The sequence below is a fragment of the Clinocottus analis genome, unplaced genomic scaffold (assembly GCF_023055335.1).
Source record: "Clinocottus analis isolate CAN_PGR_092001 unplaced genomic scaffold, fCliAna1.0.p SCAF_25, whole genome shotgun sequence".
NCBI lineage: Eukaryota > Metazoa > Chordata > Actinopteri > Perciformes > Cottidae > Clinocottus > Clinocottus analis.
The window spans coordinates 8,001,816-8,021,304 of record NW_027175987.1 but is presented as its reverse complement, the minus strand read 5'-3'; the positions used below and the strand labels follow the sequence as shown (position 1 = coordinate 8,021,304).

Sequence of the window (19,489 nt, the reverse complement as noted above, 5' to 3'; positions counted from 1 at the left end):
ATTGGAAGTGACGTACTTCCTGTCCTACATGTATACATCTAGATATATGGCTAAAAAAATTAAAGACATTTGCAGGTCTCTGTGTGGATGATTTCACCAGATTATCTTCGTTAGAACAAACAGCTTTTAATAAAAGCATCATAATTTGTAAACACGAGTACAAGCGTTTTTAGTTGTTTTTTTATCCAAACATAAAATAATATTTAGACAAGATGAATAAAAGATCAAGTCAGCTAGAAGTCTAAAGGTTGTTATAGACTGGTCTTTAACAGAAGACAAATACAGGATGAAGTCTGTTATAATCAAATCAGCAGCTCTCCATCTATTAAATACAGTCTCACTCAAAAACTACATTTGAACGTTTCTTCACAGTATTAAACCCATGTGATGACCAACCAAAAGACAAAATTCCTGTTTGTCTTGCGAGTTGTTTACAAGTTGGCCGTGAGCAAGACAACCAATGTTTTTTAATGGGATTTTTAATTTTTTTTTATGCTGTCACTAAATCAAGAGCCGAGCAACAAACCACTTGATGTACATTTCCAAACAGGTTGACATTAACAAGGCATCCTCTAATAGAGCCACATCACTGGAGATCAAGTCATCACATGGTCTCCAGTCTTGCATCAGCTGTCACCTGTGCTGTGTTGTTATCATGGCGCCATCTTGTAGTGTACCACAAGTTGTATCCAAACTAAATAGTAACTGTTGATTGAAACCTATGTGGACTCACACATGAAGAATGTGGTGAAAGATATCACTTACTGCTAAAGCGCAGCGATGTCATTGTAGATGAGAAGGACTTACAAGTGATTTTAGATGTGAATTCATTCTGTTCCTCATGAGGATGCTATAAATGCTTGGAGATACTTTCTGTCCAACAATGGAACCATGTGGTCTGTATCTGTGGTCAAGCCAACTGAGATGATTTTCACCTGAGATTTACTTTAGTTTTGATAAGTATGACAATCTGGCTCTAACGCCATGACAAAACAGAGGGAGACGCAGATTTGAGGACAAAACTAATATAATGCTATGACCACTCCCAACTTGTGTGACCGGAAGTGACTGGCCTGTCAGAGGCTAATGTTCCTGGAAATCATCTGACTGGTTCCACACTTGACGCCAGTCACTTATCCATCGGACCTGTACAACACACAGACATTTTCCTCCCTGTTAAAGTAACTTCTGCCCTTGGACATTTACAGTCAAACAATCTGGTGTATGTCCCAGGAACCTGGCTTGTTTAAAAGATGGCATGCTACTCCACCTCCTCAGCTGATGCCTTGATGAGTATTAATATGACTTGAAGGAGTTGATTCATTTAGGCTGACATATTCCTCATGACTCAGTCAGGTTTCAGTAAGACACAATAAATCAATGTGATTGTCTGATATGAATTAATTTACTATTTTAAATTTAGAAGACAGAGATATAATATTTAGGAGTCCACATTTAATTATCCTATTATGTTGCACTGTTGCAATAGATAGGCGTGTTGATTTTCATGAGGTTATTTTCTAGAACTCCTCTTCTGGTTACATTTGATTTAACACATTTAAAATCCGGGTTTCCCCCGAAGACTAGAGCAATCGATCTCAGACTCAAGATCAAGACCACTATGTAGATCACAGTTATATCTATACACTTATACATCTTAAACAAAATAATGAACGAAATGAATGATGTAAGAAAAAACACCATATTTTACATATTTACATGTTACATAAAACGATCTTTTTAACCAAATTAGATTTTAGCATCACAGACCATGAAATCACATCTTCTAACTTGTTACATAAGGCAATTCGTCTCCTGCCTCCTCCCCCTTTTCCGATCCTCATCCGACGCGAGCCGAGCCTCTCCGAAAAGACACTCGTGGTCTCATTTCATTGGCGAGGCCATGGTCCAATGAGCCGCGGCCATCTGTGCAGGGCTTGTCACTGTTGAAATACTCAGGTTACATCTCCTCGAGCCTTAATTCGCTGTTTTCACTCTCAATCCAGCTCTCTTCAATCTCCTGGGCGCCGGTGAGAAACTGACAACATGAAGCTGCCAGCGGCTATTCTCGCAGTTTTTGCATCCATAGCTGTCACGGTTGATGCTACCGTGTACTTCAAGGAACAGTTTTTGGACGGAGGTGCGGTAACTCAACAATCCCACGTCTTTCTTGTTCAATGTGTGAATGGTTGTGTTGTGGAAGTAGTTGCCTCAACTGCTTTTTAAACGGCGTCGCTTGGTATAGTTTATTTTGAATGACCTAATCTTTTAAACGAAAAAAAGTAAAACGAAAGTGACTTTAGCGCAGTACAGTAACGTCAATGTTGCATTATTATAGTCCAAAGGGAATGGGAACACCATATCGTTAACCTAGCTGTTTCCCTCGTATAGTCCACATATTCTTTCACTTTTGGTATTGCGCTGAGTTTAACCCATTTTCTGTTCGAATGAGTATTTCCTCAACGTGTCGAACCACTTCAAATAAAATCTGAACTTCGATGGAAATGAGAGCCTGTGGCTCCTGGTATTGGACAATATTTCAGTATATTATTATAATTACGGTATTGGTTGAAAATGTGCGCTTTTATCGTGAAGTCCTCTTTAAATTCAATAAAGTAAGTGTGTGTCTGGATCCAGTAGCATAATGGATGTGTCTTGTAGTATTGCAATGTATTGACCAACAGGAAGAACCAATCAGTAACCAGTTTGATTGCTGCGTTTCAGATGGATGGCAGAGCAGGTGGGCCGAGTCCAAGCACAAGTCAGACTACGGTCAGTGGAAACTGACTGCTGGGAAGTTCTATGGGGACGTCGAAGCTGATAAAGGTATTTTTTTTCTTCTATTGTCATACAGAAAAATGATGCATATCTCTGCTTGTGACAAATGATGGTTATCATGCAAATGTAGGCAAAAGAGGGTTGTGTATTTGACCTGCTCTAGGTACAGCCACGACAAAGACAAGGAATGTGTTGTATGTGCTGAGATTGGATCCAAAACTGGAATAACCTGTGGCAAAAGTTAGCCACCCGGCCTCAAGTAACACCCCCGACTCTTTATGCGTTTGGTCCTGTTTTCTGTGCTAGAATGCTGCCTGGCCTTAGGTTTATTAATTTACATTTTACTAAGTAATCCTGAAATGTTTCAGTTCCTTGGTTATGACCTTAAGCACCACAGTGAGGCACAGTCTCTGGCTTACAAAAAAATCATGATTCATCTGAATTTATAATATAACTATTTTATAATACTCAAAGAACTGTATAAAAACCTGGTGAAGAATACAAAATCCACAAAAAGCTTTGAGCGCTTGTCTCTAATGGCGGTTTACGTCTATTTTTCCAGGTCTCCAGACTAGCCAGGACGCCCACTTTTACGCCCTGTCGGCCCGCTTTGAGCCCTTTAGTAACGAGGGGAAGGCCCTGGTCATCCAGTTCACCATCAAGCATGAGCAGAAGATTGACTGTGGAGGCGGCTACGTCAAGATCTTCCCCTCTGACCTCGACCAGAGCAACATGCACGGGGACTCTAAGTATTATATAATGTTCGGTGAGTTATGCTGGTCCTGTAGAGGCCCCGATCACAGAACACAACTGTTTTGAGGGGAGTACTTGAAAGGATGCTCAAGGCATTTTCACATTCAGCTGTTTGGAAATCTAGCTGGGCCTGAGCGAGTGTTTTAATAAAAAAATTAAATAAATACCGTATTGTCTCCAGGGCCTGACATCTGTGGATACAGCACAAAGAAGGTTCATGTTATCTTGAACTACAAGGGCCAGAACCACCTCGTCAAGAAAGACATCAAATGCAAGGATGACGAGCTGACCCACATGTACACACTGATCCTGAATCCGGATCAGACATACGAGGTGAGGATCAACAGCGAGAAGGTGGAGTCCGGCTCCCTGGAGGACGACTGGGACATGCTGCCCGCGAAGAAGATCAAGGACCCAGATGCCAAGAAACCCAGTGACTGGAACGACAGGGCCAAGATTGACGACCCCAACGATACCAAATCTGAGGTAGGACATTAGGCCTATGTTCTCTGTTGCTCTGAAGTCATTCCAATAACTCTATAAACGGGATTCTTGGTATAGGCTTCTTGGTTTCTTTCCAGACCCAGCTAAGACTTCCCTAAGGCAGATTCTCTGAAATCGAAATTAAATGATGGACTGAATTATTATTATTATTTTTTTCTTAAAGCATTTGTCATGATCACATCACATTTTTATCTTGAGGAAAACGCAAATCACATGTGGTGATTAGTGTATGGGGTCAGGACAGTCTCAATACATTCACAAAGATTCACAAATGCGCACAAAGATTCACAAATGCGCACAAAGATTCACAAATGCTCACAAAGATTTACAAATGTGCGCAGAATAATTCACAAATATATTAAATTTACAAATACATTTAAATGATTTATATAAATTTAAAACAAAATCACAAATATTTCTGCATTCATATGTATTTATTTGTGGATCGCACTGCATTTGTGGCTCCACATTTACAAGTTGCTTTTTTGAGACTCCCCTGCCGTGGCTCGATTCGCAAATGTCTTATTTCAAACTGGATATAGAGCGTATTCACCCACGTTACCACAACAAGCTTTGGCGGCCATGTTGGGGTCCATGCACGACATTGTTTTGCTGTGTTTTTTGCCGCTCTTAAGAAATGACCATTATATCATGGAGACACAATTTCAGTTCAAAACGGCATGTCTTGTGGTTAATGTACTGTGCCTTATTGTTGGATGTGGGACTAATGATTCAAAATATGGGTTTAACAGCTCAACAAGACAGGCTTGTACTTCAACTTGTCCAGCTTCTCAAATACTGCATCTAACTTACTTCGGTTTCACTCGCGTACAAGCGTGAGGACTGTTCTCATCTGTTTCTGTTTATACATTGGGTTGTGGGCACTTTGCCATTTACACACTCGTCAATAATCTCCTTTAGCTTTTTTGCCAAGCGAAAATCAATGTCTTTCTCTTGCGCAAAAGTAACTGGATGGGAATTTGGGAAAAAGCCATGAACATGGCAACTCTGTTGGGCAATGTCTGCCTTTTACTCTGTGATTCATTTCAAGGTAAAATAAAACACTGGCTACATGGGAACAGCACTTAGCATGGCCAGCCAAACAGTCACTGCTAGTCCTGAATGAGCGCTGGAAGCGGCGTCATCCAGACACTTGTCCTGGAGCCAGAGACAGCTGTGTGCGACTACGGATTGTAGTATGGACCCAGACACGGGGTGCTTAATGTTCCGATATTTGTTTTATTTGTGGTATTTACACGACAAGCATAACGCAGAAATAGTTGTCAATGTCCCATGGTCGATAGCGGAAATAAAAACTTTTACAGAAACGTGACCGGGCTATGTGATTATGGTAACGGGGCTCAAGCCGCGCCGGCTTTCCGCTGCAACTGGTTGCGAAAAATTAGTTAACCACATAACGTGTCAAGCGAGTAAAATCAGGGAAACAAGCGTTACGCTTTTGGTGCGAATTCGGCATAGGTCTGCAGACTTTTGTACGCCTTGAAACTTTCATGTGTGTAAAAACTTGTCTCCAGTACGCAAAATCCATTGCCTCCCACTAGCAGCAGGCTAACTAGGTGGACCCCAAGATGGCGCGATTGAGATGATGACGTCTCGTGAATACGCTCTATACCCGTAGCCAATCGGATGTCGCCCTCATTTTCAACCAATCGCATGAGTGCAGCTCTCCCTCCCCTACCTACGAGGGGGGCGGCAGCGTACAGCTACGCAGTTTGCGAAGGTGAAGTCAGAAGTCAAACAATGGCATAGTCTGGTAAAGTTGGAAAGATATTCACAGATTCAGACTTGACGGATCAATAACTCTTTTACTAAATGGTGTTAACACGCCCAGGTCGGCCAGGTCGTTGACACGTGGCGGACCTCAGAAAAAATGTTAACGTTTGTCATAAATTAATATCTTCGTGATAATACGTCAGTGATATGGTTTGAAGTCTGTCAGAATCAGTAGACGTTACACTTCCTTGTCCTATTTTTGATAGAGAGATTTTTTATTTTTATTTTTCAAAAAGACGTTTATTGACCGAAAGACAAACAAGCATCTCAAACGGTTCAGCCCCAAAAATCAATACATTAATAAATAAACCAAATAAAAACCCTTCCACATAAAGTCATAATTGTCATTTTCAGAACCGGCTGGAAGCCGCCACCCTGTCCATAGATCCAAATAGTTCAGTGTGACTATGTGAGGAAAACACACCAGCTGTACCTGCCTCCATAGCTGCTGCTGCTTTCTTCAGCTCAGTCACGTACTTTGTAAGGCGGTAACGTTTCCTCCTGTCTAGGGCATCAAAGCCCAGTCTCTTAAATTTGGCCACAGATCATATGAACTTGTTCAGGTCACTGAAGTACTCGCTTAGCCTTACTGTCTTTCCAAATGTCTCGTCCAGAAAAACGTTTATTGCTTCTAGTGAGTATGTGTCTTTGGGATCTAGTGCACTGGTCCCACTAGACACTGGTGAGCTTAACTCCTCCTCTCTGAGAGCGCCTCGGTGCTTGTGGAGGCCTCTTCCTCCATGTTGTCCACCACCTCATCGCTGGTGTTCTGTCGGTCCTCCTCCAGTTCCGGAGTGGCAGCCGCGCTGGAAGCAGGCACCTCCTCCTTCTCTCTACCTTCTTCAAACTCGGCCGGTCCGCAGGCCGCGAGTCTGGTCGGCGGTTCCGCCGCGGGTTCCCAACTTCCCCGCACTGAAAGCAGCGCAGGCCCGAGCTGGCGTACAGGAGATAGACTCAGTCCCCGTGTTTCAACCTGAAAGACACATCCAGGCTCTGAACAGGCGGGTCCAGGAACATGAACCCCTGCCTCCTCAGAGACTGGACGTGCCTCAGTTTGGGATCTTTGCATCCCAGCCCGACGGTCATCAGCCCACTGGCCATTTTCCCATATTTCCTTAACCCGTTCATGATCGCCTCATTTGGGATGAACGGCAGGACGCCGGACATGATGATCCTCGTGGAGGCCGCCGACGGCGGGGCCACTTGCACCCGCACGACACCGATCCGCATGCCGCTCCCCATCAGCTGCTGCACCAGGTGTTCCTCCTTCAGGAACGCCACTACGGGTCCGTTCATCCGCGACGCGAAGACGAGTTGCTTGTAGCTGACCTGCTCTCCCACGGCCAGCAGCACCTCCTCCACTGTCACGCTGCTCCACGGCGGGACGACCCGCACTCCCTGCTGGAGAGGCGGAGGTGGCGTCTCGGAGGACGCCATTCCTCCGAGAACCCCGCAGGAAACCTCCGTCACCTGACTACGACGTCAGCTGCACAGCCCGACCACCTGCACGTACGGCAGGCGGTCAAACTGCTCAAAACCCGATTAAAAAAAAAATAAATAAAAAAATCAACCGGGCTACAAACAAAACACTTTTCAAAAACTCTGCGCCACTCGCACGTCCTCCTCTCACTCGGGGAGGAGGAGGAGAAGGAGACCCTGCGATAATGATTACAACGCCAATAAAGGGGATCCATCGGAAAATGGGTAAGTGTATTTACTGAACTTTGCAATAGCATATTTACATAGTAACAGGAACTGTAAGCCAGCTGCTGCTAACGCGGAGATAGTGATAGCAAGCTAACACGACGTAGAGGGTGTCTATGAGACTGAATAGTGCATAATAAAATATTGTCACTATCCCTGTTAACTTCCTTGAAGTGAACTTAGTACGCTTAGTAGTGTTAGATCTCTGTTATGTGTTTGTAAGACTGTAACTACTGTTACGTTAGCTTCTGCTAACGTAACTACTGTTACGTTAGCTTCTGCTAACGTAACTACTGTTACGTTAGCTTCTGCTAACCGGACCTAGCCAGCAGAAGCATTCTTAGCTTGTGCCCTGACCATAGATGGCTCTGTTAGCTTAGCAATGTTAGCACGTAGCATTCGTCATGTGTTGGTGTGTAATCGTTACTCTCTTTCAGTGAACTTATACTTACTATTAGTAATGTATTTTACAGAGAGGATTCACAGCTGCCAGGGTCCAGAGGACAACATACAGCATCGCTGCAGCAGGCTCCAGTCCGTCTCTGCAGATCACCGGGCCGCACGCAGGCCGCAAAGCCAGCCACAGCTTATCATTCCCAACATATAATAAAAAATTTGGTTTCAGGCATTTATTTACTTGTGTCTACTATTTCATTCATATATTCCACTGCTTTTGTGAACCTAAAACTTTTTGGTAAAACAATTCTAGCACCAAAACAGTTAAACCACATGAGTAAAGGTATGTTTTCACAAGAGATATGAAGAAGTTCCAAAATGTATGTACTTTTCAGCTTTAGGACCATGATATCACTTTACACTTGTGCCTTAGGACAATGGTGATTATGTAGAGAGGTGAGACTGTTCTGCAATTTTAGATGTAAAACACATTGGTATGTATCATATGCAAGTGACTTTAAAAAGTGAATTTAAGAAATTATATGAAATCGAGAAAAAGACCTCAGAGTTAAAACACAAACGACACCTCTCTGTAATCATAGTGATGGAGACAACAAGATACAACCTTCATTTTACAAAAAGAACGGGTCGTTCTTCGAACTGGACAAAAAACGTTGATCTTCATGAGCAGACAGCTGTGTGACGAGTGCGCACAGGGACCGTCTGCGAAGTGCAATGCGGAAAATACTTACTACTACCAAAATATTCAATAACTTCACTGTTATGAATTGTAACATTACAAACTCATTTTATACATGGATGGACTCCACCTTGTACTACATTTGTTATTTTTGGAGAAATTTAATTTAAGAATTTCTATTATTTATTGCAAATAATATTCAATAGCTTCATTGTAGTAAATGCCATTTCTTCCAAAAATAACATCTGTAGTACAACAAGGGGGAGCCCATTGATGCTGAAAAGGAATTTTGTCATTCTACACTTTACTACAGTGAAGCTATTGATTATTATTTGCAATAAATTTGAATAATAATTAAAGCTGCGAGCAGCTGTGAGCGGGCCCTCGCTAGCTACAGCACGTCAGGGAGGCCTGCGGGTCGCCATATCAACAAGCTTTTGATACCTTTTTCAAGACATTGAACCAGTAATGATCCACAGAGAATTTTGTGGCAATCGAACACACCATTTAGGAAGATTTGGGGGGAAAAATAGTTTTTGACTTGCGACTGTCCTGACACCATATTAGTGGGCTAAAGGTTCACATCAAAAAAACATTTAGCTGTGTTGTTGGGAGGCCAACTCAATATCATCTTCATTCGCGATAATAAACTGATTAGAAAAAATTATGAATAGTTTAGCTCAGCATTTTATTAAGTGACTGTGCATATTGTATATTTAGAGTTTTAAGGAGATCATTTTAGTAGCAATATTGCAGAACTTTTTTTTTTTTTTTTAAACGTAGTTTGCAGCTTAATTATCTTAATCAGTGTACCCTTAGAAGAAAAAAGGCAACTTGAGAAGTGCAAAACCATAATCAGCACTTAAATCATTGGCTGAGGGATGTCAGTAGTTCTAAATACATTTTAACCTAGCTTTGAAGAATAGAGAAATCTAGGCTTGTGTTAAATAATCAACAATCAAATCATGCTTATTGAGATTTTCATGTACAGGGCTCAGGTCACATCCCTGCTTCATGATGTGCACAATGTTGTAACATTGTGTTGTTTTTTTTTTACAATTTAGGACTTGAGTGGTAACTGTATCCCTGGTCCCTTCCCAGGAATGGGACAAGCCAGAGACCATCCCTGACCCTGATGCCACAAAGCCTAATGACTGGGACGTGGACATGGACGGCGATTGGGAACCGCCCATGATCACCAACCCAGAGTACAAGGTGTGACTCTCATAGCTCAGGACACAACAGGGCTGAGGCTTTTTATAGAAAACAATGTTTGAATACCATTTAAAATCCTTTTACGAGTGTTTGTGTATTTTTTTAGACTTGGGTTCAGTAATATAAGTGGTCTAATATTCTGTACCATAACTAGTCCTGACCTCTCTTTTTTTCCTTTGCAGGGTGAGTGGAAACCCAAGCAGATTGACAACCCCGACTACAAAGGGGCCTGGGTCCACCCTGAGATTGACAACCCAGAGTACACTCAGGATGCCGCGATGTACAAGTTTAATAACATTGGCGTCCTGGGCCTGGATCTGTGGCAGGTAAGAATTATTACTTGCCCGATGAGAGTTGTATCAATAGTCACCAAACACATTTTTACAAAAAGACTTGTTTTGTACATGGATTTGTTGAGGAATTACCTCATTTGATTGTCTTTGTGCAGGTTAAATCTGGCACTATCTTTGACAACTTCCTGATAACTGACAATGTCAAAGAGGCAGAAGAGTTCGGGAAGGAAACCTGGGGAGCTACTATGGTAGGACTTAATATTAATCAGTAGTGGACCGTCAGGCCCTGCTAAGTCTTATCTGCTGGCCTAAACAGAATCCCAAAGTTATAGCTTTTTTATAACTGTAGTGGCCGATCAACGTGTCGGCCACTCTGCTGGGTGCGGGATAAGATCCTGTTTCTCACGCGCTGCTTCGGTTAAAAAGAGTCCAGCCGTTGATATATCTTTGTATTATTGCACATTTAATTATCGACTGATGGCAGTTACAAGTTGTTATTCGGACTTCCTGAGCTGTTTTGCGAAGTATTTGGTCTAGCGGTAAAAACCGTCTGATCTCCCCGTCACCCATGCATCATCAATCACCCTTGCTCGTACCGGTGCCCCGTATTTAAACTATCACAATAAAACACACATTACCACAATAAAATACACACCCTTGACTAATGGCTCCTACACACCGGCCCCTAATTGGGAAGGTATGCGCAATTACATTCATCGGGAAAAAGTGTCATTATACAAAAAACAAGTCTGCCTTTGTTTCTTCTTTCTTTATCTTGTTTTTTTTCGAGGTGTGACCCAATGTTAGGTCGGGACCTTTACACTGCTTTTTGAAGCAGAAAAATCTTGGATACTGGCCGCTCCAGCTGTCCTGTCTTTGTTTTTAACTGTACTACACGTACAAGTCCTTTTTTGTCTGGGTAGGTCTTGGTCACTCTTCCCATGATCCATGATCCACGAGGAGCAGTTGGATCTATGACAATGACGATTTCCCCTGATACAAAACTTCTTCGCGGCTTTGTCCACTTTTGTCGTTCCTGCAGTAGCGGCAAGTACTCCCTTGTCCATCTTTTCCAGAACAGGTCCGATAGATACTGGACCTGTCTCGCCTCCTGATGTAAAGATCATTGATGTCGTCGGAAACCTTGGTTATGGGGCGGTCATTAAGAATGGCCTCTACTTCACATAGGGTTGTATGAAGGCTTTCTTCGTCCAAAGATTGTTGTTGCAGCACAGAAAACAAGATCTTCCTGACCATCCTAATAAGTCGCTCCCCTTCCTTCTTTATCCTTTCCTCATGCTCTCTTTTAATTTTCTCTTCTTCAATCCTTTTCCTCTCTTGTTGTTGTCGTCTCATTTTCTCTACAACCAATCTCTCATTTTCTTCCTTTTCTTTCCTATAGTTCTCCTCCTCTCGTCTCCTTATCTCCTCTTCCTCCATCTGCTTTCTTTCCATCTCAATTCTCCTTTCTTGTTCTTCTCGTATCCTCTTTTCCTCTGCCAACTGTGCGCACTCTTTTTCTTGCCTCCTAACCCTCTCTTCTTCCTTCCTCCTTTCTTCCTCCAAGCTTATTCTTTTTTCCTCCTCACATCTAATCTTCTCCTTTGCCTTAATCCTTTTCCTTTCTTCCTCTTTATAGGGTTTATTCTTTTCAAACTTTCTTTTAAGGCTTTAAAGGCGCTGTTCAACTATGCACTTGTTTGGCATGATGATGTCATCCACTTTGAAGGGTAGGTCCATGCAGTAATGACCTTCCTGGATACACGTAGAGTTCTCCAAGATCTCCGCGAACCTTAAGTCCTCCATTGATGTCTCTTGCTTCTCCTCCAGTAACCTTTCATTGAAATCCTGATTGTACTGGGAGACCAGCAGCTCTTCCAGTCTGACAATGGATATCCTATTTGCATACAATGTCGAGCAACCTTTTCTGCCACAATCGCTATTGCCCTTTCAAGGTCCGTTGACAACCCTCCCCAATAAGGTCCTCACGGCATAAGGTCCATCACCTTGGCTGTTGATTATTTCCCAAGGTTCCATTAGTTTCGGTGCATTAGTCCCGATCAGGAGTTCAACATCAGCGTTCAATTCTGGGATACAGATTTCTTTGAGGTATTCCCACCTTTCAACGTCTCGTTGCATAGGGATGTTGCCTTTCGAGACAGGGATGGTTTCCTGTGTGAATGTTTCTGGGAGCTCAAAGAATTGATCATCATCCAACCTTGACATCTCCAGTCCTGTCAGTATTTGGCTTTTCACCACCTTATCTTGGCCCATAGTGCGTAACATAATGTTGTTTTTTGTACCCTGCAGATTCAGCTTCTTCCTGAGACGATTGGTACAGAAAGTTGCTGTACTTCCAGGGTCCAAGAAAGCATAGGTCTGCAGCACCTTGTCTCCTTTCTTGGATTTCAACTGCACGGGTACAATCGAAAGGGTACAGTCTTGGTCTCCGGCCCCTGTAGAACCGCATGCCTGGAGAGAAACTAGTGCGCTGTTTACTGGGATTTCCTGTGGTTTGTTAATTGTGTCTTTGTCCTGGATATGTAAAACGGTTGGGTGCTTTAGATTGCAATGTTCACAGGTCAGACGACTGTTGCATTCCTTGCTCATGTGGCTGGCCTTCAAACATCCAAAACAAATTCCTTTCCCTTTTTAGGAATTCAATTTTCTTCCATTGGGGAATGTTTTTCAGCTTTAAACACCTGGCTAATGCATGTGACTCTTTGCAATAAAGGCAGGTTTCTGACGATGCAACCTTTGCTGTTACAGGCAGCTTTGGCGTCTCGTGCACTGTGGTGATAGTAGCAAAGCTACTTCCTTGGATATTATTTCTGGTTAGAGGTTTGCTCCTACTTATAGCCGTTATTCAGGGGTTTCGTTGTGCATCAGAGATATCGCCAAAAAGTGGATGAGACAAGATTTTAACTTGCTTCTCCAGGAAGTTTACCATGTCTGGGAACAGGGCACTGTGGCCTTGTCGTTCTTCCACCTCGCAAGCTGCAGACCTCCACCTTTCCCGCAACTTATATGGCCACTTCGTTACAACATGCCTCATATTTGATGGGATGTTCATCTCCTCCATGTATTTTATTTCTGTCATAGCGTTGCAGCAGCCTCTTAGAAACAATGAAAGTTCCTGCAGTGCCTGAACATCCTCAGTCTTAACAACAGGCCATCCGAATGCTTTTTCCATGTATGCTGCAGCTATTTGGTGTTCACTGCCAAAGTGTTCTTTCAAAAGTGCTTTTGCTCTTTCATATCCTTGTTGTGGTGTCATATGTAAGCAGCTTCGTACCAACTCTCTAGGCTGCCCCCTAGTGTATTGCTCCAGAAAGTACACACAATCTTGATAACTGCTGGTTCTTTCTTCAATACAGTGTTCGAAAGTTCTAATAAAAGAAATATACTTTAATGGATCTCCGTCAAATACGATCATGTTTCTTTGTGGTAAGGAAGCGGCCATTTGTTGTTGAACAAGCATTGTGGTGATTTCGTTTTCCTTTGCATGATTTCGCAAATTGCATCCTGGTTAACTGCATGTTGCGATGAGGAAGTGTTCTGTGCAGATTGAAGCCTGTGTAGATCTTGTCTCTGCTTAGCTACCGTCCTGAGTGATGCCGCTCTGGGGGCTGGGTACATGTTCTGAGGCTCCTGCCCTTGAGTATTTGAGTGAGACAGTCCGGTATTTGGTTGCAACTGTGGCATGAGAGTGATGTTATTTGTTTGTGAGTTTTCATGCCGTTGTACTGGGTCCTGTAAATATCTTTGTATATTTACTCTTGGTTGTGCTAAGTGGGCAGATAAGAAGGGTGGCGCTGTTGAGCCTTGAACTGAGGTCGGAGGGTTCATTGGCACAAATACATTTGCCTTTTGCTCTTTAAGTCCTTTGCTCATATAGGAATTCATTCCATCTGAATAGGCAATTCCTCCAACATTACTGCCTTCCAACACAGAAAGTCTTGCTGCAGCGACGGCTACCTGTGTGTCAAGCTCCAGTTGTTCCCTCTTTTTCCTCAACTTGTCTTTTTCCAGTCCAAGTTTCTCCTCTTGTGCATCCAGGTCATGTCTCTTTTGCAGAGCAGCAACTTGCTCCATTAAGGCTGCCTTCTCTGCCTTTGCCTTTATACATGCAGATGAAATACTTGAAACAAAAGAGTTGCCTCGATTTTTTCTGCTTTGCGCATTAGAAGCACTGTCTCCGGGACCAATGCTATCTTCGCACTCAGATTTATGATTTTCATAATCATCATTAAGTACAACGTCCTCATCATTAAGCACAATTTCATTATCCTTCAGCCATGCAGATATTTCTTCAATAAACATATCATGGACAGCTTTCTTTTGGTGAAACCACGCTTCCTGCCTTCTCACCTCATCGGGCAGAGGAAACTCAGTGAGCAATGAGTTTTGGATTTTGCAAGCATTTTGACATAAGCCTTTCAATACTTTGAGATTGTGCAGGACAACGGATGTATTTTCCTTGGAAGCCAAGAGTGTTGTGATTTTGGTCTTTATTTTGTCTGCTTGTACAAGATGGTATTTCCTTTCTTTCTGAAGCCTCTCTATTTCCATTGAGGTTCCTTTCACTGTAAACTTTCTGGTTCTTTTTTTCCATGACATTAGATTTCGTTTCTGTGGATTCTGTTTCCACAGCGTCGGGATGCACGTCTTCCATTTTCGACAAATTGTTTATTGAGAAGCGCTATGTTTAGGGCATGGCACAGTCTGTCATTGCACGTAGACACAACACACTCGCTGTCACATACGCTACTGCGCAACACAGCGCAATCACCGGAGCAGCCTGCATCAACAGCGCAACGGCGCTTCTTTCAATCACATGACATCAGTCAACTGGAGTACTAACCGGGGATCTCCTTTGTCCGGCGTCCGCAATCCTTCCCTCCTCCTCGTCGCGACGATCGATCCGTCCTCATCGGTGGTCAAACGGAGAGTCCCCGCAGCGCTGCCCTCCCGGCGAGCGCTCCAAAATGATCTCCTTTATTTGAGATCTAGGTTTTTACTTGTGTAGTGGCCGATCAACGTGTCAGCCACTCTGCTGGATGCGGGATAAGATCCTGTTTCTCACGCGCTGTTTCGGTTAAAAAGAGTCCAGCCGTTGATATATCTTTGTATTATTGCACATTTAATTATCGACTGATGGCAGTTACAAGTTGTTATTTGGACTTCCTGAGCTGTTTTGCGAAGTATTTGGTCTAGCGGTAAAAAACGTCTGATCTCCCCGTCACCCATGCATCATCAATCACCCTTGCTCGTACCGGTGCCCCGTATTTAAACTATCACAATAAAACACACATTACCACAATAAAATACACACCCATGACTAATGGCTCCTACAATAACCAAAATGTACATTTTTTAAATTTATAATTAAAAGTTATAACTATTTTATAATTTAATTGTTTTTCACAAATACACTACATGTATAATCATTATTCTTCTCTATTAGCTTATTTTCTCATTGCACAGCTTCCTCTGTTGCTCTGCCTTTAGCCTGCAGTTTACAGCCTGCTGCACGGCCGCTGGTTAAGGATCTAGTTAAGAGAGCTCATCCAATCACATTTCATCTGTTTCTCTATGAAATAGAGAGTGTGTTAAATAATGAGGCCTGCTAGAATTATGGAAGTGTTTTGCCACATGGTGCGGGTGCACTGCGCCCAGCTGTCAAACCGCTCATCCAGAGGCACTGAATGCGGAGGTAGAAAATCCACTGTCCGCCAATGATATGATTCCTGTATGTAGAGCCTATTATACTGTGTATTCTAGATGGACAATGTATCATTTTCATGAACAACTTATCTTTGGATTTTGATCGGAAAAAATGGACCCAGGTGTCCCATATGTAGGGTTGGGTACCAAGAACCGGTGAAGCATCTTTGAACAGAATTGAAGTTGATTGGATAAAAACTGTAGAAGATACATTTAGAAGAAAGGTGAAAAATGACAAAAAATCCCAAATTGCCCGAATTACTGTAGCGCCCCTAATGTTTGAATTGCACGACTGATTTTTTGCATGTTAAGGGATGTGATGTGCACATACACAAAGAAGTTGAGTCTTTAGTCCACATACTTTTAATGTTATGCGTATTTAAAAAATAAAACACGCCCCTAAGAATTGGTCTGATTTTCCTCAACGCAATGAGATATTAAAAATCTTTCAACGCAGTCTTTTAGATACAGCTCCATTCATTATGCACAGAAAGTGTGATATAAATCGGATCAAGCGTTCTAGGATAAATATGCAAAAACTTGTTTTTCACAAAATTCAAAATGTCGGGAAATTTTGGTATGCAGACTTTATGGGTCTGAGAGGCTTTTTTGTAGAGCAGATGGAGCTGGACGTGTGAATTTTTTTAAGTCAATCAGACAATCTGGGCGAGGGGCGTCGCCAGTCCAACTTCTAGTGGGCGCTAGATAGACATTGTTAGGTAATTTGTTTTACGCCTATATCAGACGGCTATTTTCAGCAGGCCTGGCAAGCGGTCCAAATTTGGTGAGTTTGAGTATGACAAGACCCCCAAAACGGCGCCCAATGTTCCCCTAACAGCTACAATAGGGTCCTCTCGGGACTGACTTCCTCAGTCGCTCGGACCCTAATTACTAACTCCTATAAAGCCAATGATTCTTTGGAAGTACCCGGAAATATTCTGTTAAAAGTGAAGAAAAGCAGTCCAAAGTTTTCGCCAACCACTAAAAAGACACTGGTCTGTGTCCCAATATTTGGTATGTTTAATGCAGCATGCCAAAAAATACCAGGATGTCCAACTGCATCCATCTGGCTATTCTGACACAACAAGCAAGATGGTCTATGTTTTAAGGTCTTATGAGGAAGTAGTTTGTCTAAATCCAACAGTTCATGTTTTTTAAGGGCACCTGCAGTATGTACTAAAAAGCATACAGAAAAACTAATACAATTTAGAATGCAGTGTGGTTTAATTCCCAGTAGCACTACTCTCTGCTCGGTTGATTTTGCGCTACCAACTTGTAGCTGTAGATCAGGGTTGCCTGGTAAAGCACATTGCAAAGCATTAAACAAGGAGAGCCATGAGCAGGAAACTGACATTGCATATTTTTTTCTCTTTTAAAAAGTTATTTTACATATAAAAGGATGATTACAATAAATAATTGCCATCTTGAAAATTGCTCTGCTTTCAGAGATGGGATGGCCTCCTAGCGTAACATGTTGAGCTAGTTCTAGGTAACAGGCAAACCCCTCGCGGGTTGAACGGTGAAACTCAGTCCTAGCTCACATGCTAGTTTCTCGAGTAGGAGTCACTAACAGGCGGACCACAGTCCGGGTCCGGACCTGGTTGCTGTAATATTTGGACTGTTAGATAATTGCGAATTATACAATGTTCATGGATCACTTTCATTTAACTGGCGCAGCTTTTCTAGCGTTGCGGTTCTCGTTCAGCGGTCCAGAAAACACACTTGCAGGCATTGTAAATCATCTCATTAAATCATCTTATTTGGTTCAGCCAATCATGTTTGTATTCCGATGAGCGTCGCCATTGGTTCGAGTGCCATATTCACATCACATAGGAGCAACAGGAGAGAGATCCAATAGTTGGAAGAAAGTATGCGAGTCAGAGATGTTGTTTTACTTTGCGCTCCAAAAAGAGAAATGTAGAGCCTTTAGTCAAGAATGGACAGACTCTTGTATGTTTTATTATTCCCACAACTATTTTAAAAGCAAAGCACAGATCTTTTGAGCAAACATACCGACTCTTATCCGAAATTAAGGCACAGAAATAAACCTAGAGCCCGACGTGATCAGAATCCAAACGCATGAATTAACTGATCAACAATTATTTTAACAGAGGAGAAATTAGCTGAAACAAGTGGTTTGACCACAGATAAAATAGTCCCTGCATACATATGTATCTTTTTAGATGATAAGAATACATTATCTTGGTTCTTTTGACATCAATGGACGCCCAAATAAACTGAATTTAAAGCTGCAAGACAATTCAACATTATAGTATTTTTGAGTAAAAAATGTTTTCTTCATGTTTAAAGAAAATATATTCCTTTTATAGAATCCCAAATAAGTTTGATAGTGACTTGAATAAAATGTTTTGACATGAAACAACCTGCAAGTGTTTTGAGATAAGCCATTAAAGAGTATTCTGCGTTGTCAACTCAAACCCACCTTCTCTTCTTTGCCCACCAGGGACCAGAGAAAAAGATGAAGGAAGAACAGGAGGACATCGATAGGAAACTGAGGGACGAGGAAGACAAGAGCAAGAAGAAAGACACTGAAGGTGGTGCGGAGGAGGGGAATGAAGAAGAAGAAGAGGAGGAAGAAGAAGAAGAAGAAGAAGAAGAAGAAGAAGAAGAAGAAGGTGGTGACGATGAGGAGATGGTGGAAGAGGGTGAGCACAATGAGGAGACTGGTGAGGATGCAGGGACAGAAGGGGACTACAGCGACACCAACAAGAGGGACGAGTTGTAAAGGAGAGGAGCCGGTTGGCGGACTGCTGTGCGCTTCTAAACAGACAGAAAATCAGTGAAAGCCCTAAGGACTCTGGCCTTTAACACAGCAGCCTTTTATTCAGGTGTGGGGGAGGGATGGAAGGTGTTGTCAGGTCAGATTTTATATACATTTTTCTTTTTTTATTGATTCTATATTTTCCTTTGCTTTCAAATTAGAGAAGGGGTTACATGTTTAATTCCCTTCTTGTGGGTCTGTTTTAGTTGAGACTGTTCTAATTTAATGTGTGTGTGTTTTTTTATTGACCCCTTCATAATTTATTCAATCGTTACATGGACTTTTGAAAACGCGTCAGTTTCTAAAACTCTGATTTTTGGGCGTACTTCTTCCTCACAATTCTGTGTGCGTGTCAGACTGCATTCAACAAACTGATTCTTAATATCTCCATTTTCCACAATTGTTTTGAATGAGTTACTGTCCTGTGGGCTTACACTGCTCAGTTTTAGAGAATAAAATTGACGCCTCTCTACAAGCTAATGCCTGTTTTTTCAATGGTTTTGGTCGTTTTTTTTATTTACGTAAAGGACATTTTACAAGCGATGGATTGGTGGCTGACTCAAACGTGCTGGTACACCCTTGTTTTTACAATTTCAGTATCTGTACCACATGATACCTGAGCTTTAGTGCACCGAAACAACCCAAACAATACTTTTTCAATACTTTATTTTAGTCAATGCACTGTAAATTACTTGTATACCCTTGAATACATGTATTTTGTGATCTTGGGACCTTTAATCATATCCCACTGCCTTGGTCAGAAGGTCCAATTTGATCACAAGATGAAAATTAAGCCAAAGTATCGGATGTTGGTCACATGATAACAGGTGTTTTTTGTATGGG

General features: G+C 42.2%; 1 protein-coding gene across 2 annotated transcripts; it reads left to right on the top strand.

Annotated features, from left to right (window-relative positions):
* Window positions 1-1,941: 1,941 nt before the first annotated feature.
* Window positions 1,942-19,165, top strand: LOC137794676 (calreticulin-like). Of its 2 annotated transcripts, XM_068591608.1 has the most exons (8): window positions 1,942-2,140; window positions 2,725-2,826; window positions 3,341-3,544; window positions 3,713-4,017; window positions 9,731-9,844; window positions 10,027-10,170; window positions 10,293-10,385; window positions 18,329-19,159. In XM_068591608.1, exons 1-8 carry the CDS (start codon window positions 2,047-2,049, stop codon window positions 18,608-18,610), a joined length of 1,338 nt encoding a protein of 445 aa, XP_068447709.1. In that variant the 5' UTR covers window positions 1,942-2,046; the 3' UTR covers window positions 18,611-19,159. The 2 variants fall into 2 exon arrangements, with proteins under 2 accessions (XP_068447709.1, XP_068447710.1); XM_068591609.1 differs by lacking the exon at window positions 10,293-10,385 and having other exon boundaries at window positions 18,329-19,165.
* The last annotated feature ends 324 nt before the right edge of the window (window positions 19,166-19,489 follow it).